Source organism: Panthera uncia (genome assembly GCF_023721935.1).
Source record: "Panthera uncia isolate 11264 chromosome A1 unlocalized genomic scaffold, Puncia_PCG_1.0 HiC_scaffold_17, whole genome shotgun sequence".
Taxonomy (NCBI): Eukaryota; Metazoa; Chordata; class Mammalia; order Carnivora; family Felidae; genus Panthera; species Panthera uncia.
This window is the reverse complement of record NW_026057577.1, coordinates 119507320-119534735: the sequence shown is the minus strand read 5'-3', so window position 1 is coordinate 119534735 and position 27416 is coordinate 119507320. Positions and strand designations below refer to the sequence as shown.

The 27416-nt window shown below is 39.4% G+C and overlaps 2 protein-coding genes across 5 annotated transcripts in view; one reads left to right on the top strand and one right to left on the bottom strand.

Annotated features, from left to right (window-relative positions):
• Nucleotides 1-320, bottom strand: part of OXCT1 (3-oxoacid CoA-transferase 1) — a 154998-nt gene extending 154678 nt beyond the window's left edge. For all 3 annotated transcript variants that reach the window (XR_007461595.1, XM_049648705.1, XM_049648704.1), the window contains exon 1: nt 77-320. Coding sequence is in view for 2 of the 3 variants with exons in the window: in XM_049648705.1 (XP_049504662.1) it covers nt 77-154 (78 nt within the window). In the remaining variant the exon portion in view is untranslated. The remainder of the gene's footprint in view (nt 1-76) is intronic.
• The window catches only part of RIMOC1 (RAB7A interacting MON1-CCZ1 complex subunit 1), a 46805-nt gene that overhangs the window by 808 nt on the left and 18581 nt on the right, over nt 1-27416 (top strand). The window contains exon 1 of one of the 2 annotated variants that reach the window (XM_049648712.1): nt 24115-24297. The exons of the other annotated variant lie outside the window; for it this stretch is intronic. Within the exon in view, the coding sequence (XP_049504669.1) occupies nt 24198-24297 (100 nt within the window). The 5' untranslated portion in view covers nt 24115-24197. Of the gene's footprint in view, nt 1-24114; nt 24298-27416 lie in introns of those variants that run through there. 2 annotated transcript variants of the gene reach the window in all.

Sequence of the window (27416 nt, the reverse complement as noted above, 5' to 3'; positions counted from 1 at the left end):
AGGGGAGAGGACACGGGCACACGCGGGGTTTCGTCTGCTCTCTGGCGGAGCGTGGCCTTCTTCGCTTGCACTTTACCTTGGACCAGACGCCGCCGGAGCGGCAGGTGGAGGCGCAGAGCCAGGGCCAGGCGGAGAGCCGTTTGAGAGCCGCCATGTTCGGGGCTGGGCTGGGTGGAGACGGCGATCGGCAGCGCGCGCGTGAATGTGTCGGAGCGCTGCCAGACCGTCGCAGCGTCAACGGGAAGGGAGCGAGAGGCAGGCGCGCGAGGGGCGGGCGGGCGGCTCGACCGCGCGTCGCTGACGTCCTCCTGCCTCCCGTGCCCTCTGAGGCTGCAAGTTTATAGAGACGCGAGGCTGGGAGGGGCCAGGCCGGGAGCGTAAGCCTGCGTTGCTAGCGCGGGTCGCGGGGGAAGTACCCCAGTCCTTCGGCCCCGGAGTCTTTTCCCAGCGCCGGCGGGTTCCGGGCAGCTGTGCCCCAGGCACGCACTTGCCTAGGCAGCCCCTTGTCGGCCTGTTAGCTTTGAGGGGGCGTGGGAGTCGGCCTTCGCCAAAGTCTTTGGTAATTGTTGGCCTAGCATTGGGGCAACGCAGGGTCTCTCTCGGAGCCTGTTGCTTTTCCAAGTCAGTGTCCGGCACGTGTGTGGGCTGCAAAGGGATACCCCCTCGAGGTCCCTTACATCTGTTCTCCCTCCCGGACAGCTTTCATTTCGTCCATGTATCAGTCCCCTCTCTCCACCCTTGGCCCTGACTTGAGTAGAGCAGGTTTGCAGTAAGAATCTGCCACAAGCCAAATGCCATTAGGTGTGACCAGGAAAGCCTGGTCAAGATTGCCCGTGGACAAGAGACAAGGTTAGGACTGGGCCTCTAGGGCCTTCTCTTCCTTCTTTCCCTTCTCCCATCATCCAAGTCTGTGTTTTGCAAGATCTTTCTGGCACTAGAGTCCCAGAAACTCCAGAGATTACTCAACAGATGCAAACATTCAGGTGTATATCCTTTTGACTGTCCTTAGGTTACATAACTTATCTAGGCCTAAGTGTCCTTACCTGAAAATCTTAAATGTCAGAATTGTCATAAGGCTTACATGAGATTAATCAATTCAAAGCTTCTGGCCCCGTTATAAACACGGAACAATTAAATGTTAGGCATTATTCAAGTTGCAGTTGTGGATTGGTATGGTACATACATTCTCTTAAAGCCTTATCTTTTGACCAACCCCTTGAGGACATGAGCCAAGTCTGATTTCTTCTTTTTTTTTAATTTTTTTAAATGTTTGTTTATTTTTGACAGAGACAGAGTATGAGCAGGGGAGGGGTTAGAGAGAGAGAGGGAGACACAGAACCCAAAGCAGGCTCCAGGCTCTGAGCTGTCACCACAGAGCAGACGCAGGGCTCGAACTCACAGCCTGCTAAATCATGACCTGAGCCGAAGTCGGACGCTCAACCGACTGAGCCACCCAGGCGCCCCAAGATATTTATAGAACCATCTATGCGTTTAGCAGACTGGAAGGACCAAGTGGAAACTCCGTAAACGTTTTAAGTGCTGACCAAATCCTGGGCTTATGGCTCTTTTGAACCAAAGCAAAGCACACAAGGAAATTAAATAAGACCTTAGCTTCTTTAGCAAGCACACTTAACGCAATCAACCATCCAGTTTCAAGTCTGTCCATAAAAGCATTTGCCCTTTCATGGTATTCTTTTAACTCTTTTTTTCCTTATGAATATTATTATTTTAATCAAAATCAGTGAGAGAACAGGATGCCAAGTTAGACTATCCAATTACATTAGGAGAAATTATGTTAGTAATGCTCTATGTTTTCAACATATTTTAAGAAGTTGAATAGAGGGGAAATTCAGGTATTAGAACTTAAGTCCCATTACTAGTCCTAATCAGCATATAGCAGCTGTCCTGTAGCTTATTGAATGTGGAAAAGCTAACATTCACAATTGGGTCTGCTTTTCCACTTTTGCCCTTCTAGAGGACATATGAAATGGAAAACAACTTTGGCAACTTTGTCTAACTGTGGTCATATGACTCACTCTTCTTGGCTGGTCTCACTCTGTTGCTTCTGACTGAAGAGAAGACACACATTTCAGCCTTGTACTCCATGTGACTTTAATTCTTGTGGGAAAAAAAATCAGCCTCATTACTCTATGGTCAAAACACTGTACTATTTTTTTTACAGCTCTATGGCTGTGTTTTATCCTTTTTAAAGTATGAGTTTCTTGAATTTGAACAAATTATAGAAAAGTTCTTCTATACAGGTTTCCCTCCTGGTTCCAAAGTCATTTCAGTTTTAGCCTGTGTAAAACCCAATTTTTTTTTTAATATCTGAATTTTTCTGAATTATGAGAATAGTTCCCTCTTGCTTTGGAGGACAGTTTGTGGCTAATATATTCTGGAAACTATTCTTTGTGTAATATTGTACAGCTTAATTTACACATTCTTGAAAGTTGAGATTTTTTTTTTTAATGTTTATTTTTTGAGAGAGAGGGAGCTAGTGCACACAGTGGGGAGGGGCAGAGAGAGGGAGACAGAGAATCTGGAGCAGGCTTCATGCTGTCAACGTAAAGCCAGACACGGGACTCAAACTCACAGAACTGGGAGACCGTGACCTGAGCTGAAGTCTGACATTTAACCAGCTGAGCCGCCCAGGTGCCCCAAAAGTTGAGAGAATTGAATTGAATTCAAAGCTTTTATTTTTTATTTTATTTTATTTAACGTTTATTAATTATTGAGAGACAGACACAGAGCGTGAGCAGGGGAGGGGCAGAGAGAGGTGAAGACACAGAATCTGAAGTAGGCTCCAGTCTCTGAGCTGTCAGCACAGAGCCCGACACAGGGCTTGAACCCACAAACTGTGAGATCGTGACCTGAGCTGAAGTCGGTCGCCCAACGAACTGAGCCACCCAGGTGCCCCATTTTCTGAATTCAAAGCTTTTAAACAAAAGGTCTGATTCCAGAGAGGCAATAGGAAAGTTTCTTTTGTATTATGTTATTTTATGTATGTGTGTATATATGTATATCATATGTTATGTTTTATATATATGTGCGTACATACATTCGTGTGTATGTTTACATACATATATATACTGCATATCCCCTTTCTATCAAATGAATGCAATTTGTCAAAGTTAGATTGTAAACTTTCTAAATTGTCATTCTCTGCTTGAGGGATTTTTAAAGATTTTTTTTGAAGTTTATTTATTTAATTTGAGAGACAGAGAGAGAATCCCAAGCAGGCTCTGTGCCCTCAGTCCAGAGCCCAGTGTGGGGCTGGATCCCCCAAACTGTGAGATCATGACTGAGTCAAAATCAAGAGTTGGACACTTAACCAACAAGCCACCCAGGCATCCCTGCTTGAGGGATTTTTGCTTAAATTAACCTAAAATACTATTTATTAGTATCATCTCTCATTACTGAGATATAGGACATCCTGCCCTCACAGCTGATAGAGTATTCATTTACTCCTCCACATTGATAAACAGGGGCATCTGGAAACTTGTTTTTCAAAGGTTGTTTGGTTTAACTAGTAATAGTTCTTAACTAGATCATTTGAATCAGTAAAAAAATGTATGCATGCTCCATTTTATACAATGGTTTGTTAATATATGAGAAACAAATTCCTTCAGATATTTGCCTCTAATGTATTTGAAAGACATAAATTTGAAATTTTACATAAATATGTAAATGTATTATTTTATAATGCAAAGTATCTCTTAATTTACTTCTTTTATGTGTTATTTTCATAGATTTTTGGAAACAGTGCATTGTATTAACTAATGTGCTCCTAATATTTATTTGATTGGGGCGCCTGGGTGGCTCAGTCGGTTGAGCGTCCGACTTCAGCTCAGGTCATGATCTCACAGTCTGTGGGTTTGAGCCCGGCGTCAGGCTCCGTGCTGACAGCTGAGAGCCTGGAGCCTGTTTCCAATCCTGTGTCTCCCTCTCTCTCTGCCCCTCCCCCACTCTCACTTTGTCTCACTGTCTCTCAAAAATAAATAAATACAAAAAAAAATTTTTTTAATATTTATTTGATGGATAAAAAATGAATTAAATTTTACTTGCAGTGTAGAGTGGGTGGCAGTAAAGTAAATGCACAAGATGTTTGGAGAAAGTTCAATTCCGGAAATGAAAAAGAAAAATATGTTCAGGTGCTAAAGAGATTTAAAGAAGCAAAACACACCAGAACAATTTTGTATCATTTCAAGTCTGGATGTATTACTTCTGCTTAAACCCTCTCAGTGGTGTGGGGTGCTGGGGTGACTCAGTCTGTTAAGCAGTCAGCTCTTGGTTTCAGGTCAGGTCATGTTCTCATGGTCTGTGGGTTTGAGCCCTACGTCAGGCTCTGTACTGGCAGTAAGTAGCCTGTGTGGCTCTCTCTCTGACCCTCCCACTCTTTCTCAAAAGAAAACAAAAACGAAAAAACCTCTCCATGTTTCTAAGATACAAAGTTCAAGCGTCTTAACCTGGCATACAAGGGAGATTATCTCTTCTGGTTTTCCTTTCTCCCAGCACAATACCTTTATATTTCAATCTATTTGGTATTTGCCTCTTCACTTCCACAGGATGAATTCACACAACCTCAGAATCAAATGTTGATAGCAAATGGTAAAGAACATGGACCCTGTATGTAGCTAGGCTGCCTGGGTTCAGATCTCAGCTCTGCTATTCTCTAACCATAGGGGCTCTTGTGGTTAATAGTTTAAAAAGAGGCACAGAATAGCAAGATGTAAGATCATGTCCAGGCCAGATTCTGTTTGCAGTTTTCAGTATCTGTTTGCATTTGCAGTTTTCAATCTGTTTGCGAGAGGATTATACTTTGTGATGCTTTCTGTATTTTCATAAACTAGAATACATCAGGCAGGATTCAAACCCTGGACTAGATGGTAGTATAGATTGCTTTTATCTTTATGCTTCCCTGTTTTATAAACTGTCTTTGACCCTGACACCCAAGTTTCACTCATTCTGCCCAAGCTCAGGACTTGAGGACACTTGAGTGTCCATTTCTCTCATCTGCTTGATTGGAGTTGCTTCCTAAATGAATTTCCTTTCTCTCTCAGAGTTCACCACCTCTTAAATGATCATGTCAAATACACATCTGGTCTTTGCACAAGCTCTCCTAAACTTTTCAAGAATCCTCATAGACTGCAGGTTCAAGTTCAAGTTCTTATAGCCAAGATCTCTCTAATCAAGGCTTAGAAAACCATATAACCTTAACGGCTTCACTGAAGTACTTCAGAGGTTCCACAAACATTATATATATTTTTCAAGTTTATTTATTTTTTGAGAGAGAGAACGCGCGAGTGAGCATGAGCGGGGGAGGGCCAGAGAGTGAAGAAGACAGAATCCGAAGCAGGCTCCAGATTTTGATATTAAATCTTAAATTATAGTTGAACTACCCTATCAATTCTAACAAAACAATTGCATGTACACTCAATTGTGATGTTTCTCTGATTTTAACATACTGAAGGTTACCAGATTATGCAGTTGGGAATAATGTTTCTTCCTCTTCTGAATTCCTGTGCTTCAACTTGCAGAATAAATCAGTGATTAAGGTTGAAGGGCGCGTGGGTGGGTCATGTGGTTAGCAGCAGGCTTTGATTTCTGGCTCAGGTCTTGGTCTCTGGCTCAGGTCTTGATCTCAGGGTCTTGAGATCTCGGGGTCTGTGCTGAGCATGGAGCCTGCTTAAGATTCTCTGCCTTTTGCCCCTCCTGCTCACGCTCTCTCTCTTAAAAAAAAAAAAAAAAAAAAAAAAAAAAAAGAGGCTCTGTACTTATCTTTTTATCATTTTCACTTCTGCATGTTAAATCACTTAAACTTGTATAGCTGTATAATAATTGGATGCCCTGCTTGGATGGATCTACTGCCTAGCATTATTTCTCATTACAGCATAGCAGTTGTTCAACAAGAGCACCTAAAACACTTCATGGTAATGTACGATAGACAGCATTTGAAGTTGTTTTCAATTTTGGTTACTTCATGTCTGATATTTGTATGTATAAACAAAAGCAATCAATATTATTAGTGACTGACTATTGAAGCAAACACTTTCTGCTACTTTTCTTTCAAGCTTCTGATATTTTTTTAGGTTTATTTATTTATTGGGGGGAGGGGGGGTGGACAGAGAGAGAGGGAGAGAGAGAATCCTGACTCAGAGGTTGATCTCACCAACCCTGCCATCATGACCTGAGCCAGAATCCAGAGTCAGACACCTAACCAACTAAGCCACCTAGGCACCTCTGATCTACTTTAATGGAAGCAGATTTTAGGGATTTTAGGGCAAGCTGCAATACAAATCAGAATTTTCTTAGTATTGTGCACCCAAATAGAAAAAAAAAAAAATAAGAAAACAATCAGACATTAATCCATGGTTGCAAACTTTTTGTTCATCAAAAGAGCCTTATTATCATCATTGATTTCATTTATAACAGAAAAATATTATGCAACTAAAATTAAAAAAAGACATTTAAATTATAAAGTACCACTTATATATTTTATATTATTTGGGTTATAAATGCAATTTTATTTGAAAGTAAATATTTACTAATTATGTTTGGAAGCTATGGCTTTGACTGTCTCAGCCCACCTTCTGCTCCACATGCATATCAAGGGCCTTCTGACATGGAGTCTTTGTTCATGCCTTCTTTCCTATTATTAAAATAAAATCCAAACTGGAGACCAAACTTGAAAATTCCCTAAGGAAACAAAATCATTTAAGCCCTGTAAACAAAACTAAATCTTATTTCATGAACGTTAGTGAAATTTAGGTTATTTCTTATAAATGCCTCTGATAATCATAAAATATACAAGTCATCTTCCTAAAATGGTATAAGATAATCACTTAAAATTTTTTATGAAGATATAATTGACATATAACATTAGTTTCAGTTATAGAACATAATGATTTGATATCTGTATATTGCAAGATGATCACCACGATATATCTAGTTAACAGCCATCACCACACATAGCTACAATTTTTTCTTGTGATGGTATCTTAAAAGTTATATACAATACAGTATGATTAGCTATAGTCACCATGCTGTGCATTACATCCCGTGATTTATTTATTTTATAACTGGAAGCATGTACTTTTTGACCCCTTAACCCATTTGCCTACTCCTTACCCCCTCTGACAAGCAGCATTCTGTTCTCTATGCGTTTGGAGATTTTTGTATGTTTTTAATTTTTAGATTCTACATGTAAGTGAGATGATATGGTATTTGTCTTTCTCTGACTTATTTCACTTAGCATAATGTCCTCAAGTTCCCTCCATGTTGTAAATGGCAACAATGTCTTTTTAATGACTGAATTTTATATACATATAATTATATATATAATTATATGCAATATATAATTATATATAATACATATAATTATATAGAATTACATGATTATATAGGTATAATATGAAACACATTTTCTTTTTTTCTTTTTTTTAAATGTTTATTTATTTTTGAGAGAGACACAGAGTGCAAGTGGGTGAGGGGCAGAGAGAGAAGGAGACACAGAATCTGAAGCAGGCTCCAGGCTCTGAGCTTTCAGGACAGAGACGAACACAGGGCTCAAACCCATGAACCATGAGATCATGACCTGAGCCAAAGTCGGGCACTTAACCGACTAAGCCACCCAGGCACCCCATACAGACATATTTTCTTTATCCATTCACTCATTGATGGACACAGGTTGCTTCCTTGCCTTGGTATCATAAATAATGCTGCAGTGAATATACAGATACATGTATCTTTTCGATTTAGTGTTTCCATTTCCTTTGGATAAATACCCAGAAGTAGAATTGCCGGATCATATGATATTTCAATTTTTAATTTTTTGAGGACCTTTTATCCTGTTTCCCACAGTGGCTACACCAATTTGTATTCCTACCAACAGTAAACAAGTGTCCCCTCTTGTCCACATCCTCATCAACACTTACTATTTTTTGTCTTTTAGATTCTAGCCATTTTGACAAGTATGAGGTGATAGCTCATTGTGGTTTTGATTTGCGTTTCCCTGATGATTAGTGATATTGAGCACCTTTTCAGATACCTGTTGATTGGGTGATTTTTTTTGCAGCACAATCCTGCTAATTGTGCTCTAAGACAACTATTAATGCCTGCAATAATATGTTTGGCAAAAATGCTGCCGAGAGACTGTGACACCCTTTAATTATTTTCATATCATGTTCCAAGTTCATTATTTTAGAAGCTCAGTAGAGCACAAGTCAGGGTCACTTATCCAGCCATAGGGAACCAACTCATTACATTATAGTATATCATGTTTTGTTTTGTTTTACTTAATGTTTATTTTTGAGGGGCGCCTGGGTAGCTCAGTCGGTTAAGTATCCGACTTCTGCTCAGGTCATGATCTCACAGTCTGTGAGTTTGAGCCTGCGTCGGGCTCTGTGCTGACAGCTCAGAGCCTGAAGCCTGCTTTGGATTCTGTGTCTCCCTCTCTCTGCCCCTCCCCTGTTCGCACACACACTCTCTCTCTCAAAAATAAGTGACAGAAAGAAAGAAAGAGAAAAAGAAGCTACTAAAGAAGAAAATACAGCTTGAAGCAAATTTACAACTTTTTCAATAAGAGATTAAGTCATGTCCATACTGCGTATATTCACCGCAAACCAACACTTTGGCCAGCAATAAGCAGGACGCTCTTCTACACATTTCTCACTTTTTTCCAGTTTCCCGTGCCCATCCTGAGGATGGTTTTCTAGACCCAGAGTCTACTTCTTTCCATTCCATCAGGTTCACAAAGAGAAGTTTCTCAATTCCTGTTATTCCTCTTCACTACACCCCTCCTGTGCCTCATGGTCTTCTAGGGCAAAAATCTTGGCCAATTTTAGTAATGTACTTCACAGAGTCAGCCGCTGGATTTAAAAAAAGAAGGAGAAGAAAAGAAAAAAAGTTTTGGAGGACCAAGCAAAATGAGCTCTTGGTCCAAAATGACTGGTCCAAGTCTAGATGAGGGCAGTCCTTGACAAGAAAAAGATGGGAGGTGAGGCCTAAGTGTGAAGGAACCAGAGGCTATTGACCTTTTCCAACAGCCATATTTCAAGTTCGTTCTCATAAGCCTTTACTGAATCCATGCTCCTCGAAGCCTCCTCATCTCTGAGCTCCTCTCATAAGGCCACTCACTTATGGCTAGCAGATACTTGGGTATCCCTTTTAAAATAATGAAGGTCATTATTTGAAACATGGAATTAAACAGCCACACAAGGGATCCTTCCTCCATCATACTATTTGATCAAAGGTCACATGTCAAAGCCCACTGAAAACAAAATCTATAATCAATGAGTTAAGATAGTACTCTTGTAATGAATCAGGTAGGTCCAATAGTCTTCATCATAAATTATTAAAAGTGCATGGAAAAGTATAGAGAAACTGTACGTATAGTTTCATTGTGAGTTTAAAATATCCGTTTCAGGATTTCGAAGAGGTATTTGTACTCCCATATTCATTGCACCATTATTCACAATAGCCAAGATGTGGAAGCAACTTAGATGTCCATTCACAGATGAATGGGTAAAGAAAATGTAGTATATACATACCTTACAAAAGAAGGATATCTTGCCATATGTGACAACATGAATGAACTTGGAGGACATTATGTTAAATAAAGTAAGTCAGCCCCAGAAATACAAATACTGTATGATTCCACTTGTATCAGGTATCTGAAAGAGTCACATTCATAGAAGCAGAGTAGAATGGTGATATCCAGGGGCTCGGGGAAGGGGAAATGGGGAGTTGCTATTCATAATGGGTATGAAGTATATATAATATACCATTATATTCATAATGGGTATGAAGTTTCAGGTGTACACAATGAGTAAGTTCTAGAGATCTGTACCACACTGTATGTAGTTAATACCATATTGTGCAATTAAAAATGTGTTAAGAGGGTCTCTCTCATGTTAAGTGTTCTTAACACAATATATATATTTCCAGTGTGTTATATTTAAGTGTATTTCATATATATGTATATTTATACAGATATGTATTTCCAATTCAGTTAGCAACTTTGCCTTCTCCAGTCTCAACCTGGGAATCCAGGGGAGTGTTTTAGGAGACTAGATGTTGTATTTCATATCACACACTAATCATTCCTGTGGCGGCCCCCAGTGGAATAGCAATGATAAATCTTCTAATATGTACTTTTCTGTAGATGAATTAGGGTGGCGGCCTTCAGTGAAATAAAGCTATTTGGTTGGAAAATAAATAAATTAACAAGATAAACATTTCCCCACTTATAAATCCTAAATGGACACCAGCCAGTTCCCAGTGGTCTTGAGCTGTGACTTGAAACATTGCTACTCTTCAGTCATATCTACACTGTGAGTTTTCTGCCTACCTCAGGGTACCCTGTGGTTCCATTTACTGATGTCTAACAAAACACTTCCAAATGCTGAAAGGATAGAATGGACTAATATATTGAGTAATCCTAGAGTATAATCAGTCTAATAGCATTGAAGTGCTGTTCACTGGAATGCAGTTGGGAAAGTAGTGGGAGGAAAGAAAGGGTGACAGAATTTAGAGATAGCTTTTAGTGACCAGATGTAGAAGGAAGGGAAAGTAGATTTCAACAGGCAGGCTTTATTTCCCATTTTGTATAAGAACCTGGAAGAAAAATTGGTTTTATATAAATATCTTGTAATAATTAATGATTTTTCACTGTCTTTTAAAATTTTTTTTAAATGTTTATTTTTGAGAGAGAGACAGAGAGACAGAGCATGAGCAGGGAGGGGCAGAGAGAGAGGGAGACACAGCATCCTAAGCAGGCTCCAGGCACAGAGCTGTCAGCGTGGAGCCGGACGAAGGGGCTCCAACCCACGAACCACCAGATCATGACCTGAGCCGAAGTTGGATGCTTAACCGACTGAGCCATTTTAGAAGGCAAAACATAACATTTTAAATATCCATCCCCTTCAATATATTATATCTTTACCAGGAGAAACACTACACAGCAATTAAAAACAATGAGAGAGATCTACATGTACTTACAGGAAAACTTCACCAGAATATATTGTTAAGTAAAGAAATCATGTTGCAGAGTAGTGTGTATGATGTGACTCCACTTATGTAAAAAAAGAATAAACCAAAATTATACATTTGTGGTATTTGTATAGAAATTCATAGAAAAATATCTGAAAGGAAACTAAACTGTTAACGGTGGTTATTCTAGAATATTAGAGTAGGAGTCCAAAGTAAAGGGGGCTTTTTAATTTTCCATTCTATATGCATTGCCTTGTTTTAATTTTTACTGTATGTAATTACATACTATTTGTATAAATTTTTTTAAAATTAAGAATCAACAGGGGTGCCTAGGTAGCTCAGTCGGTTGAGCATCTGACTTCAGCTGAGGTTATGATCTCACAGTTCATGAGCTCAAGCCCCGCGTCTGGCTCTGTGCTGACAGGTCAGAGCCTGGAGCCTGCTTCCGATTCTGTCTCTCTCTCTCCCTCTGCCCCTCCCTACTTCACGCTCTTTCTCTCTCTCTGTCTCTCTCTCTCTCTCAAAAATAAATAAGCATTACAAAAATCAAAAATTATCCAGTAATTTCGTAAACTTTTAATTGTGTAGGCCCTGCAATATTAAAAAGAATGACACATTTCAATATCTTCAAGACATTGACAAGTCAAAAAATCAGGTTAAAGCCCAATGACAGTATGATTCTATGGAAAAATTTGCTTTTGTTTATGCATAGATGCCTGGAAGAATATTTATAGAAAATTCAATAGTAGTTAATTCTTTTTCAGGTGATTTTTACTTTATTCCTTATGCTCTTATAATTAATACTCATTTTTATTTCATTGTGGATAGAAAGGCATATCACCCCCACCTTCTTTTTTAAATATCTGGGTAGATATCTGTTCCCAAAGAGGTGATAAAAACATTCTAAAATTTCAAATCATCAGACATTTATTCTACAGCAAGCTCTCTTCTATACAGGAGAAGTATAAGAAGGAATGAGATATATTCTCTTCTTTCAAGGGACTAGAAGTCTAGTGTTTGTAAGAAATATTTTTTGGAGTTTGCCTAAAAAAGGTTGTTAGAATCCAATGATTTGGAAACAAGAGAGTCACATTATTGCTGTTCAAAACAATATAATGGTTAGAATATAAAATAACATCTTTTGTGTTTTAGAATAAGTAATCTGTGGCTCTCCTTTCTGATAATAATTGAATAGCTATGCCAATTATCTGTTAGAAGTCAATCATTGGGGCACCTGGGTGGCTCAGTCATTTGGGCATCTGACTTCAGCTCAGGTCATGATCTCACGGTCCATGAGTTCGAGCTCTGCATCGGGCTCTGTGCTGACAGCTCAGAGCCTGGAGTCTGCTTTGGATCCTGTCTCCCTCTCTCTCTTCCCCTCCCCTGCTCACACTCTGTGTCTCTCAGAAATAAATAAACATTAGAAATTAAAAAAAAATAAAAAATAAAAGTCAATCCTATTAATAATAAAACTAGACTCTCTGCATGTAAGAGAAGGCTTATTTTTACATCCTTTCAGTTGAGAGGTGCAGGAAAAGGAACAGAGGTATTGCCCATAGCCAGATCATTCATAAGTGTACCCATCAAATCATGATAAAATGAAAATCCATTAGGAAGATATTACAATTATAAATATGTATGCATCTAGCATCAAAGCATCAAATACATGGAGTAAAATACAGAAATGAAGGGAGAAATAGAGACTTCAATATTCAACTTTAAATAATGGATAGAATAAGTAGATCAACAAACATACCAACTGATTTCTAACAAGGGTGCCAAGTCTATTCAATGGGCAAGAAATAGTGTTTCCAAGAAATAATGTGGAGACAATTGGATATCCACATGCAAAGTATGCAAAGGAATAAAGTTGGATACTTTCCTCACACCATATGCAAAAATTAACACAAAATGGATCAAAGACCTAAGTAAATGTGCCAAATTATAAAACTCTTAGAAGACACAGAAATAAATTTCATGATCTCAGATTTGGTGGGGGATTTTTAGATATGACACAAAAAGCATGAGCAGCAAAAGAAAAAGGACACCACTAAGAAAGTGAAAAATGATGGGGCACCTGGGTGGCTCACTTGGTTCGGCTGCCGACTTCAGCTCAGCTCATGATCCCGTGGTTTGCAGGTTCAAGCCCTGCATCCTGTCAGCACGGAGCCCACTTCAGATCCTCTGTCCTCCTCTCTCTCTGCCCCTCCCCTGCTTGTTCTCTCTCTCTCTCCTCTCTCTTTCTCTCTCTCAAAAATAAATGAACATTTTAAAAAAAGAAAGTGAAAAATGACATATGGAATAGGAGGAAATATTTGCAAACCATACATCTCATAAGGGATTTATATCTAGAATATACAAAGAACTCTTGCAAGTCAATAATAAAAATGATAATAGCTCATTTTAAAAATGCACAAAGGATCTGGATAGACATTTTTTCCAAGGACATACAATTGGCCAATAAACCCATGAAAAGATGCTCAATGCCATTATTCATTAGGGAAATCCACATCAAAAATTCAATACAATACCACTTACACCAGGTAGGCTAGAGTCAAAAAGTGAAATAACAAGTGTTGGTGAGAATGTGAAGAAAATGGAACCCTTATGTACTAGTGGGAAAGGAAAATTGGAAACAATTTGGCAGCTGGTCAAATATTAATTAAACATAGAGTCACCATGTGACAGCCATTCATTTCTTACCCTAAAAAAATGAAAATATATGGTCACACAAAAACTTGCATAGAAATATTTATAGCAATACTAATTGCCAAAGCTGAAAACAACCCAAATTCATGTCAACTGATGAATAGATAAACAACATGTGGTAAATCCAAACAATGGAATCTTATTTGGTAATAAAAAGGAATGAAGTACTGATATATGCTCCAAAAATTGATGAACCTTGAAGATGTTGTGCTAAGTGAAAGAAGCTAGCCACAGAATACCATATATTATATGATTCAATTTCTGTGAAATACAGCATAAGTATAGACCATATCCATCATCACAGAAAGTTCTATTGGGCAGCTCTGGTCTGTACAATAGTAATAGAAAGGTTGGTTGTTCTTTAGGCATGAATAATTTCTAACAAGTCTTTTTTATTAGTATTATTTATTTTTGAGAGAGAGACAGAATGCGAGTGGGTTAGGGGCAGAGAGAGAGGGAGACACAGAATCGGAAGCAGGCTCCAGGCTCTGAGCTGTCAGCACAGAGCTTGACGCAGGGCTCGAACTCACGAGCAGTGAGATCATGACCCAAGCCGAAGTCAGACGCTCAACTGACTGAGCCACGCAGGTGCCCCTGTAACAAGTCGTCTAAGAGTTGGCAGCAAACAGAAGATGGATTCTTAGCAAGAATGGGATGTAAGGAGATTTGACTTTAGAAAGAAGGGGATGTGATAAAAGCACAAAAAGATTTGAATCTGCCACATTACTAGCTGTGAAGACAGATGAAGGGGCCATGAGTTAAGGAATATAAAAAATACAATTCTAGAAGCTGGAGAAAAACAGGAAATAGATTCTTCCCTAGAGCTTCCAAAGGGAATATAGCTCTGTTGACACATGTTGAAACTGGTTTTGGAATTATAAATGTGTGTTGTTTTAAGCCACTGATTTGGTGGCAATCTGTGACAAGTTAATATAAACCTAATGGAGGCTTTAGGGGAGAATCAGTTTCCTTGCCTTTTACAGCTTCTGGAGGTTACCCATATTCCTTCTCATAAGCCCCTTTCTCCTTCTCCAAAGTTGGCAAAGGCGAGTCAAATCCTTCTCATATGGCCTCCCTCTGTCTTCTGCCTCCCTCTTCCAATTTTGGCCCTTGTGATTACAGTGAGCTCACTCAGATAATCTTTATTTTAAATTCGGTTGATTAGCAATCTGAATTCCATCTGCAACCTTAATTTTCCTTTGCCATGTAACATTCGCAGGTTCCAGAAATTAGGATGTGGATATCTTTGTGGGGCCATTGCTCTACCTACCACAATGGGTCAATCATCCTCTCAATAAAATTGAAGATATTAATCAAAACTTTGGCTTGGAGAGTTGCTCACCTCTACCTGGAAATGGAAAAGTGGTAAAATATTCAGAACTTTGTGTCTGATGGGATGAGATTGGAATGGAGTGAGTAATAGGATTCAAGGATGATTCCAAGATAAGAACTGAGGGATCACAGAAAGGATAGGAAATGATGATTCCAGGTTTGGACATTTAAAATTTTAAACGTCTATGGCATTTGCACTCGAAAATGCCCAGTAAGCCGTTTCATATATGAGTATATGGAAGTATGAAGCTCCGTGAAGGTGTTTAGGTTGGAGATAGGTTTAGGTGTCATTATATACATTGTATACATGGTAGCCAAAGTCATGAGAGTGAGAAATGTTAAACAGGGCCGAAAGGATGTGAGAAGTAAGAAGATGAAATGGTGTTTGAACCCAGGTCTCTCATACATAGTCCGAAGGTGCAGTTGGTAACTAGTATAATATAGAGCATCCCCCAGAAGGGCCAGTGGTAAAGAAGTTTTGGAAAGTGGAAAGATGAGGAAGAAGATGGGTGGTAGCACACATGTGGAATGATCAGAGATCTAGGGGCCAAGAGGAAGGAGGTTCAGATCTCTAATCTGCCACTAGCTAGTTGTGCTAACTTAAGCAAGTCATGTAACTTTTTCTGAGCTTCAGGTTTTTACCTGTGAAATGTGGAAAATAATACTTACATCTATTTGTTTCACAGAGTTGTTGAGATTTAGATAAGGTGCAAGAATTCTCTGGGAAGTTAAAAGTGCTACACAAATATAATTTATTTGAACAGTAAAGTAGTTCTTATCTGATCCCATTACCATTCTGACTTACTATGTGAGCTAAAAGTCATGCTGTATGGACCAAAATGGTTTTTTTTTTTCAAAATGTGTTTTTGCCTTACAGAATCTGAATTAGAAAAAAAAATAGATGATATGTTATATTAACATCATACACATTCATAAAATATATTATGCAGGATATATGAGTGGGTATGGAAGAGGGGTTTTGGTATGACTGCAGAAACCAGCAGAGACTATCTGCATAATACCACTGGTATTAAGGTATAAAATGTGGTCAGATTAACTAGACAAATGTGTATTAGCCCTTTGGATAATTTTCTGTCAGGGACTTGAAGAAGCTGAAGTTTTTAATCTCCTGTATCCACTTAGGAAAATTGGTTAAAACTCATTGATTGGGAATAAGAGTAGTAGATTAATAAAGACCATGAGGACTAGGTAGGACAGTAATGAAGAAGGAGAGCCAGACAGAAGAGGTTGTTTAAGACCGTTTTATGCCACCATCTAGACTTCCTGTGCATGCGTTGCTTGTGAAAGGGCAAGATTTTCTTTCTGGCAGTGGTCTGAATCTCTCTGCTTTTCAGCCATTGTGGGCATGGCTGTCTGTAGTGTACATTTGCATTTTTGCTACTTGGCAGCCTCCAGCCACTCTTTTCCTAGTACTGACAGTTTCTAAAACAAAACTCCCTTTCTCTGTTTTCAGGTCTCATAGTTTGGGGGAGGGGAGGGCAGTGAGTGGACCCACCTCCTTCAAGGGACAGTCATGCCCTGGGGAGAGTAGTGGGCTCAAGGATGAACACCTGATCAAATTCAGGCGCGTGAGGACCAGGCTCGTAGATTTGGTTCTGGTTTTTAAGAGAAGATACTGCTCTTCTTTTTGATGGGTTTCTAACGTGAGGTTGGGAACCCAATGTTGCTGCCAGCCTTTGGTACCACCTGTTTGAGAATGGAGCCAACAGAGAGACAAGGGGGATAGGCAGTTCGTGAGAGACCTGGTTCTAATGATTTTATTTTGGCCTCTGTTTTTCAGTTACACCAGTCAATAAATTATATATATATGTATGTATATATATATATATATATATACACACACACACACACACACACATATACACACATATATATGCGTATATATATACATATATGTGTATATATATGCATATATATATACACACATGTATTTATAAATTATATATATATATTATATTATATTATATTATATTATATTATATATATATTATATAATATATATTAGCTTATGCCATTATTTTAGGTCTAATTTCTTATCGGTTACAACCAAAAAAGCCCCAGCTGATTGTGGTTCCAGTGTTGGAAAATATCCATTCTCCTTTCCTTCCAGAGTAATAGAACTATGGCAACCAACTGTTCAGCATTGAAAATCCTGTGTCTCATAAAAATCTAGTCTCACTGGTTACCCTAGAAGCCATATGGGCTGCTGGGAACAAAGCCTACATTTTCTAGTTTCTTCTAGTCTGGTATGGCCATATGACTAAGTTCTGGCTAGTAGGATGTAAGTGGAAATGGGCAGTGCAGCTTCCAAGAAATGCCCTTTAAAGGAAGGAACATGATCTGCCTTTATTCCTTTCTGTTGGCTGGAATATGATTACAAAGGGTAGACTTCCACAAACCACCTCAGATCAAGAGGAAACCTTAGAAAGGAAACAGTTGTGACAGAGCAATAAGATGGAAGAAATCTTGCACCCTGACACCATGAAGTCCTTCTACAACTCTGGACTAAACATTCCCAGACTTCTTGAATCTGAGAGAAAAATGAGCATCTATCTTAAGCTTCTGTGGTTTTGTTTATAACTCATGATTAATCTAATTCTAATTCACTAATGCAATGTCTAATTGAAAAAAAACTCTCTGTAATGTGTGTCTGCCTCTCCAAACATTACACTGCCTATAAACTCACTTACCAAACTTGACTCTCTAAGATGGTCACAATTTCAACATGAGAAAATTCTCAACATTATAAATATAAGTCACCATTTTTGGCATTCCCAAAGAGATCACAGAGGTAATGGGACTTATTTATGATCCATGCCACTAGTGGATGTTTTTGCTTGCCTAGTTGACATTCACTCCTTTTTCTCCTCATAGAATCCCAATTTTGTACAGGTTTGCATTTCTACCCTTCTTCAACACACTCCTCACAAGTTCAGAAATGGAACTTGTGATAGTTTTATGTGTCAAACTAGGTAGGCTAGAGTATTCAGTTACCTAATCAGGTAGTAATCTAGGTGTTGCTGTGAAGTATTTTTCCCCCCAAATGTTTATTTATTTATTTTGAGAGAGACAGAGAGAGACAGAGGGGGAGAGAGAGGGGGAGGGCAGAGAGAGGGAGGGAGAGGATCCGAAGCAGGCTCCACACTGCCAGGACGGAGCCGATTCAGGCCTCAAACTCCTGAACCGTGAGATCATGACCTCAAACAAGATGATGACCTCAGCAGATATCAAAAGTTGGAAGCTTCTTAAGTGCCGATCCACCCAGGTGCCCTGTGGTAAAGTATTTTGTAGGTGTGATTAGCATCTAATCAGTTGACTTTAAAGAGATTATCTTTGTGGTAGATATGTAGATGTAGATACAGATTACCCTTTCCCTCATTGATTCAGTTTCTCTGGAGAACCCTGACTGATACAGACCTAGTCAGTATAAGAGTAATTTTAACCTTGTGTTTGCAGTTGGTTCTAGTCCAGACATGTGATCAGATTGGACCAATGAAATATGAGGAAATGTTTGATTTGAATTCTGGGGAAGTTCTTCTTTTTATAATTCTGTGAAAGCTTCTAGCAGCAGCTGCCTCTGTCTTCCTTTGACTTCCTTTGACAGCAGTTTCCTTAGATATGAGGCCTACAAGGGCTGCAGCCTTTTCGAGGTCAGGCGGAGGATAAAGCCAGCACACAAAAAACGGCAGGGCCAGGAGACTTGCAGGGAAATGGAGCTAGGCTGTTGGTTGAAGTCAGCACTGAAGCCTGTCCTACCTGTGGGATTTTCCAAACCATGTTATTTGCTTATTGTTTAGGTTGTAATTGAGTTTTCTGAGAACTGTAGTCAAAATTATTCTACCTAATATAACGCTTTTCCTTAAGGTAAATACTTTAGGATATTAAGAAGCTAGTGTGGCTGATTTGTCAGTTGAAATCCATGTTTTGTGTGGATATGGTTTAAACATGTTTAATTATTAGGGATTAAAAACTAGTAATATAAATCAAGTATAGTTTTTAATAGATTCTTTGCAAGTTGAAGAGCAATTATTTGTAAGGTTTCAATGTGTTCTATTTGTTTTAGGAGTATTAAGAGTCTCAAGATTCCAGGGAACTTCTAATAATATACTTTATCTTTAAATGTCATGTCCCTGAAAAAAAACATAGAACTTGGAAATTACCTGACATTGCAGCAGTAGTGCATACTTATTAGCATTAGTTTATCTGGCAGATACATTTTTCAAGTAATATGAATATCATTACAGATACTAAAGGAAATAGTAAAACAGGCTGCCCGTGAAATATGGAAAATGATTAATTACCTTGGAGAGTGGAGGAGGATAAGTAATTTCTTGTAAGATAAAATGAGACCTAAAACCCAAATGATGCAACATTTAATGACAGAATATTCCATTCTGTTTCAGGACCATTTATTCTAGAGCTTAAACTATATAAAGTTCTTATTATTCAGGATGTCTCTAATTATCATGTCCTAAGTTCTTTCACATAGAGCAGCTTAGTTAACATTATACCTATAGGGGAATTTTCTCTCCCCCCCCCCCCCTTTGTTTTTGTCTTTCTCTCTCGGCAGATGTAAAACTCAAGACTGAATTGCCGGGGGCTCCTGGCTGGCTCAGTCAGTTGAGCATGTGACTCTTGATCCTGGGGTTATGAATTCAAGCCCCATGTTGGGTTAGAGATTACTAAATAAATATATTTTTTTTAATGTTTATTTATTTAAGACAGAGAGAGAGAGAGTGTGTGTGTGTGTGTGTGTGTGTGTGTGTGTGTGTGTGTGTGCAGGAGATGGGCAGAGAGAGAAAGAGGGAGAGAGAGAGAAAATCCCAAGCAGGCTTTGCACTGTCAGCGCAGAGCCCAGTGCAGGGCTCAAACTCAAAAACCATGAGATCATGACCTGAGCCAAAATCAAGAGTTGGACGTTCAACCATCTGAGCTACCCAGGTGCCTTCAATTTTTTTTTTTTTTTTTAACAGCTCAGTGTGGAGCTGTGGGAGATGCAGTGAGAGAAACATCAAAGGAAAAGACTTCAAAAGGGAAAGGCTGGAGAAGGTGCAAGGCCTTAGGACATGGTTACATAGCTGAACACAGCTGTGGCTACTAAGGAACACCTTGAGCCATTAACATTGTCCAGGGCCAGATCCTCCTTCACACCTGACCCTTCCTAGTATCATAAAAAACAATTATCCCAAAATTCAACCTTGAAAAGCAAAATCATTAAGTTGATTACTTCACTTGCTTAGTTGACTTTATGCACTCAGTCTTTAGCAATTATCCTAATAAAGAGAGGCTTCATTCTGGAGTTGGGGCCTCATTCCCACTGAGTGTGAGGACCTTCACTTAATTGCACTTTGTTTGCAGACTCATCTTTTGCAACTCTGGCCATACTCCCTGCAACATGGAGCCTGATTATGATTCTCTCTCTCTCTCTTTCTCTCTCCCCCTCTACCTCCTCTCCCCCTCCCCCCTGCTCCTCTCCCCTACTCTGTGTCTCTCTTCTCTCTCTCAAATTAAAAAAAAAAAAAAACTAAATAAAAATTAAAAGGAAAAAATTGGATTGCCAGTTAGATGAATGTAAAGTTACATTAGATAAAAGTTTTATTCAGCTTGGGTTTACATAAAGACCTCTAGAAATCAAGAAGACTGAATTCTTGCTCTCCTTCACCGATCTGCTCCTCCTTCAGATTCATCTGAATCAGTAAATGTCACTGCCCTTGGCCAAGTAGCTCTTGGCAAAAACCTGGACACAGCTTTGATATCTTTCCCCTGCACCTCTCATGTCCAATCCCTTCCCCAAATCCTACTGATTCTACTTCTATAGTGTATCCAATTGAATCACTGCTTTCCATTTCCACTGTCCCTATTCTAGTATGAATTACTTTATTTCTCATCCAGAGAACTAAATGGTCTCCCAGGTGAACTACCCACTTCTCTTTCACACTCTGTCATTCCATTCTCTTCACAGCAGCCAGAGTAAGGTCCTTAAAATACAATCTGATCATACCACTTCCTTGCTTGTAAGCAAGCTTCAATAGCTTCTTGTCCCATGTAAGATAAAGTCTACAATCTTTAATGTGGTACCAGAAGCCCTGTCTGACATGTCCCTACCAACCTATACCCATTCTGTATTATTGTTTTTTGATTTCAGACAACAGGAACTTGCACTAATTAGTTTCAGGATAAAGATGCTGGAAACTATTGAGGAAACGTTGAGCAACCAAGACTTAGGGAGATAAACCAAGTCCTTCCCCAGGAAACTCCACAGCAGCAGAATTCTCTCTGGACTGCTGACATTAATATGATTAGTCTTGTCTCTGTGCTTCTCTCTTCAGTATTTCAAATTACCAGGGGAAAGAATTTGATTGGCTTGGCTTCTGTCAAATTTTTACCCCTGGATCTATCTATTATCCCCAATTTGATCTATCTCCACAAAGTCTACTCTGTCTTATTTATTACCATACACCTATGCCTGGCATCCAGTAGGTGTTCATTAAACATTGAATTAATGACTACATAATTGAATAAATAATTTGGTCATGGCCAGAAGACAAGGTCAGTTAATATAGACATGGCCAGTGGGAGCTTACTCCAGGTTGTGGAGTTCATTTCCATGGTTGTGAGTGAGGCATCCACCTCAAGAGATAACCTCCACCTGTGCTATTAATCCTCACCTTGTTTCACTCCCCCACCCCCCCCATACTAGGAACCTTTGGCCTCCTTCCATTCCTCCAAGCTGTCAAGAAATTTACAAATTCAGAGTCATTGCATGTGCTATTCACTGTGCCAGATATATTCTTCTCCACTGTGCTGGTTATAGATTTATTGCTCCTTAGCTCTAAATTTATGCTTTTTGCCATTTTTATGAAAAATATATGGGCCCTTTAAGTGTTTTTTTTTTTTTTTGTAAACTGATACAATGTTAAATATTGTCAATAGAGGGAACTAGAGAGACATTGCAGAAAGCACAAGGTCTTCCTGCTTGTAAATTTAATTTAATTTATTTCTTCTCAGTTAATTGGATTTTATCCAATTATATATCAGTGATGAGGACAATGGTACAAATAGATCAATTATTTATTTTAGAAGATATTTTTTGGTAGATTCATGATGAGTTACTAATTTCTCTGAAAAAATTTTTAAATCTAGCATTATATTTTTATTATATTTATGTGAGTTTTTAAAGTAAAAATAACAAACTGTAAAATTGGAGAAAATTACTCACATTTTTTTAAAGGCAGGGTTCCTCTGGCTTTAAGCACTTTCTTCAGTGCCTTTCTTGGTGAGGGCTGGCTGTTCTCTGTTTGTATTTACCATGAGACAGTCTTCTACAGGTGCTTACTTTGGTATAGTCTTGGATAAATCACAGAATCATGTACTCTAGGGTTTGGAGCAGTTCATAGACAAATTCTGTCCAGTTTCTTCATCTGGATATGAAGGGTTGTACTATGTGCTCTCAAATCCCTTCCAAATCTCTCTGAAGACATGCACGCATGACTATCAGTTGAGCAAATAATTTCCAGTTTCAACTATGCTTCCTACTGAAAGTCCATGGTTGTTTAATGAATTACTGAAATTGTAAATTTTATATAAAATATACACTGAGTAAGTTTTGGCTTTTTTGAGGTGTGAAATGCTTATTAGAGTTTCAATTTTTTTTTCAAAGTTTATTTGTTTTGAGAGAGAGAGAGAGTTCACATGTGTGTAAGCATGAGAGGTGCAGAGAGAGGGACAGAGAATCCCAAGCAGGCTCCACACTGTCAGCACAGAACCCAAAGTGGGGCTTGAACTCAGACTCATGACCCGTGAGATCATGACCTGAGCCAAAATCAAGAGTTGGACACTTAACCAACTGAGCCACCAAGGTGCCCTTAGAATTTTGATTCTTTAGCCCACATTGATCATATAATGCAAACTTCCTGGCCGTTAGCTTCCTGATTAGAAAGTTATATAATGAGAAGATAACGTGGGATTTTTGTTTAACTAATAAACACTTTCTGAATACTTATAATGTGCCAGGCACTATAGAAGGCACTGAGGAAACAAAATTAATACGTGATTCCTGTCTGTCCTCTATATTTAGGGTGACTTGGAGGAAGAAACTGTTGTTATAAAGGTCAGCTGGGAAGCCTTTGTGGTCCATCGCTTATAAATTACAACACACTATTTCCCTATTTTTAATGTTTCCTATTAGATATAAAACTATCTTTCATAAAAAGTAAGATAGGATGGAGATCATTCAAGATGTGCTGTGTCAAACTGAAAAAAACTTGAGTTAAGATTTGATAAGAGGCAAGAATATAGGGAATGCAAAGTAGAAATTAGACTTGTTGACGAAGTACTTTGAAACTCACACATGAGAGGATGAACTTCACACACTATGAGCACTTTGAGGGTGTTGAGGTGTATGGCAATATAACTTCTTGTAAATGCAAAATTTTGGTACCACTGGACGCGAGATGGTTAAAGTACATTAATACGGGCTAGCCAAAGCAGATCAGAAAGAAATAAAACAAACTCAGGAGCTAAAATTAAGATTTGGAAAAGCGACACTCCAACACCTAGACTAGAAACACACACTAGCGCTGGGATCTCCCCTCCCAGATGCACAATAACCTCTCCTCTCAAAGACTTAGATGTGCTACAAGGGGGCTGTCAGGCTTTACCATTTCTGACTAGGAGATTATAGTCATTTGATTTTAGGCAACGCTCTCGCTACAAAGTCCAAAATCGGACAGGGGCCAGAAACACAAGAGCAAGGCCAGACAGTCAACCACCACCAGCCAGTCGCTGCCACGCTCTCCTCCCAGCGCCCCCTCAGAGAAAGCTGGCTTCCTATTGGACCAACCTGAGGGTGTGGGCCGCTCCCGATTGGTTTAGAGGAGGGGGCGGGAGAGAGGCGTGCCCTGATGTCATGCCAGCCCCTAAAGTATCCCTACCGCTCAGGATTGTGGGAAGGAGAGGAAGTAACCGAAGACGAAAAAAATATAAACCGCAGCAACCTTTACGGGCCTGGACCGGCCCTGTTGCCGAGCTGGGGTTCCCTCCCACCAACCGGGTGAGCTCCGCCCTTACGCCCCGCCCAAGCCGGGAATCAGGTGACCGCGGCCCGGCAAAGTCACGTGGCTGGGGCGCGCCCGCCCGTCGTGGCCATGGCGGCCGCAGGTTCCAGTGTGGTAAGGCGAGTGGAAGAGCTCGGGGACCTGGCTCAGGCTCACATACAGCAGCTTAGCGAAGCCGCCGGCGAAGATGGTGAGGGAGCGGAGGAGAGTGGGGCGGGCGGGCTGGCCGTAGTTCATAGCTGGCACTCGACCGCGGTGCGGGCTGGAGGCTGCGGCCTGTGCTCGGTGTAGATCCCAGGCCAGAGCTACCGAAGGTGTTGCACTTGTTACCCTCGCTGCACCGTCGATTGTCCACCTCCAGAAACTCACGTTGCCTTAAGCCAAGGCATTTGTGTCTACACTGCGTTTTTCATAACCCATGAAAACCGCTTACATCTCAGTCAAATCAGTGCTGCTCGTCTTTATGCCTATAGCGATTGGGAAAAGAGTAGAATCTGGATAAAAGTACAAAAGTTTAAATGAGTAGTTAAAGCTGACTGATAGTACGCTGGTAAGTAATGATTGGGGTGCAGTAAAGATAGCTAGGCATGTGTAACAGTTAAACTTTTTAATTGCTGCCTTATAAATTTTCGTCTTCTGTTTTGGATTCTAAATCCAACTGTAAACAATACTCTACAGAAGAGCTTTGCATTGGTATAGTTTGGACGATTCTTTTCTATACATCGCCTCAGTTCTCACCACGGCTCTGTTAGTGTTAGAACACTTGTTTGGAAAGGTCCAAGTGTTTTCCTTAGGAAAGACTGGCTTAGAGAATTACTGCGGCTTTTAAGTTTAATTGTCTTATTTACATCTTAGCTCCCTATAGGTTCTACATTATTTTATTTTTGAGTTTTGAGCATTTAGTAATACAGATAGGCTTTTAAATTCTGGTGGTCTGTCATCAGACTTATAGGAAAATAGTAGTGGAACATTTTGCCAGATTATTGATTGTTGGTGAATGTATTGAATAGGGTCCACAATGAAATGGCTCAAGTTCAATAAAGATTATTTGCTTGATTATCTTTTCTTAGAGTATGTTTTTCAAAATCCACAGACCACCCTGAAGCTGACTTCTTTTTTGGTTTGTGGTAAGTGAATCCCAGGATTCACATGAATAGTTTATCCACCGTAGTGGCTATTACCTGGAAGTGTATCCAAATTACCTCTAAATAAGCTATACAGTGATCTTCACCCCACACCAGCTCCACTTAAACCAGACTAAAGAGATCAAAGAATGTTTTTTATTCACTTATCACTGAGCCCAAACGTCATTCTCATTTTTCCATGGAAGAGTTCTTTACTCCAGACTAGAATAAGGGGTGGAAGTAAAAGTAAAGTGGTGGGGCACAGAAGTGGCTCAGCTGGTTAATCATCCTACCTTGGCTCAGGTCATGATCTCATGGTTGGGTTCGAGACACCATTGGGCTCTCCACTCTCAGCAAGGGGCCCGCTTCAGATCCTTTGTCTCCCTTTCTCTGCTCCCTCCCCTGGTCACTCTCTCTCTCTCAAAAATAAATAAACATCAAAAAAAGTTAAAAAGTAAAGTGATGTATGTCCTTGTTGAGAGACATTATTTGATTTTTTAATTTTTAAAGATTTTAGTTTTAAGTAATCTCTGCACCCAGCATGGGGCTCAAATTTACAATCCCAAAATAAAGAGTCATATGCTCCAACCACTAAACTAGCCAGGCACCCCTTTTTGGGAGACTTTAAAGTTGTGAAGATTTACTAAAAGTAAAATAATACTGATCTTCGTTATGAGCTATTGATGAGTATTAATGGCAACATTTTCTTATTCTATGAAGTTAAATTAAAACATGGTTGCAGATGTTTGAACTGAACTTGGCATTCTTTTCCACACAACAAAAATAATATTCACTCAATATGTGTCCTTTCCTGTAACAGCTACATATTTGTATTACATTATAGGAATTGATAGTTTTCTGTTTTCTACTTCAAATGAGATGAGATGCAACTAGACATTATTCTAAGATTGCTCTCCTTTTTATTTCTGGTCAATTTTTGTTCTTTATTTCTCATTGTACAAGCACAATATGTTCAGTATATAGAAATATGCCATGAGAGGGACTTTTTCCAGAGGTCATGTAAGAGTCACTTGTCTTTGCCTTGCCAGTCGTCACTTTCAATGGTTCTAGTAAAAATACTATATTTTATAAAAGTTTGCTAAAATGTGAGCCATTATCCCCTCTCCCCTGTACTTAGGAATTCATGTGAGATACTCCTTCAGCAATGGTTTAGTGAATTTAGTACAACTCTTTACATTTAAAATAATCTTGCAAATTAAGAAGAAAATGTCAACTAAGTTTCTAAAGCACATATAGAGTGCCATGTTCCATTCACAGTGGAATTTTTTTCCCCCCAGGTTGGGAGATGCTACTTCTGGGCTGAGAGATTGGAAGGCAGTGCTAAAGAAGTAGCTTTCAAAGCAAAAAAATAGTGGATCTTAAATCAATCAGAATCTGGTTTAGATACAGGCTAGTCCTCACTTGGAAAAACTTAAGGTCATTGTATGGTTGCCAACAGACATAATGAAGCTGGTGTCGCTTTCACTCCAATACTAAACAACTTACTATTTGTATAAGTGCTAAAGCTGGATCAGATGGGCCTGCAGTAAGTTCTGCATTTTCTGTCTGTTGGCTAGTGTTGGAAAAGATACATATTTCTGAAGGGAAGCACAAAAGGGGCAAATTCAGAGACTTTGAAGTCTTGATGGTAGGCATGTCTAAATTTGACTACATGAGATGGTGCAGAAGGGTAGATAAATAGCACCTTGGTATGGACACTTGGCGGGTTAGGGAGGAAAAATCTATAAGAAAAAAGTGAAACCATGAAAACAAAGGGAATATGATACTGGAGACAGGGGAGAAATTAGACAACGTAGGGGTGCCTGGGTGGCTCAGTTGGTTAAGCATCAGACTCTTGGTTTCCGCTCGGGTCATAATCTCATGGTTTGAGTTCGAGCCCCTCATTGGGCTCCAAGCTGACAGTGTGGAGCCTGCTTGGGATTCGCTGTCTCCCTCTCTCTGCTTCCCCCCCCCCCCCAACTTGCGCTATCTCTGTCTCTCTCAAAATAAATAAGGAAACTTAAAAAATTTTTTAAAAAAAGAAATTAGACAATGTAGAGGGGAGAGAGGGTGAATTGTTTTTAGAGGGCATATTAGAATACTCCTTTCTTTGAAAGAATTAGGTAATTTGTTCCACTTACAGGTTTTTGAAGGAATAAAATATGCAGATGGATTATGTAATTTT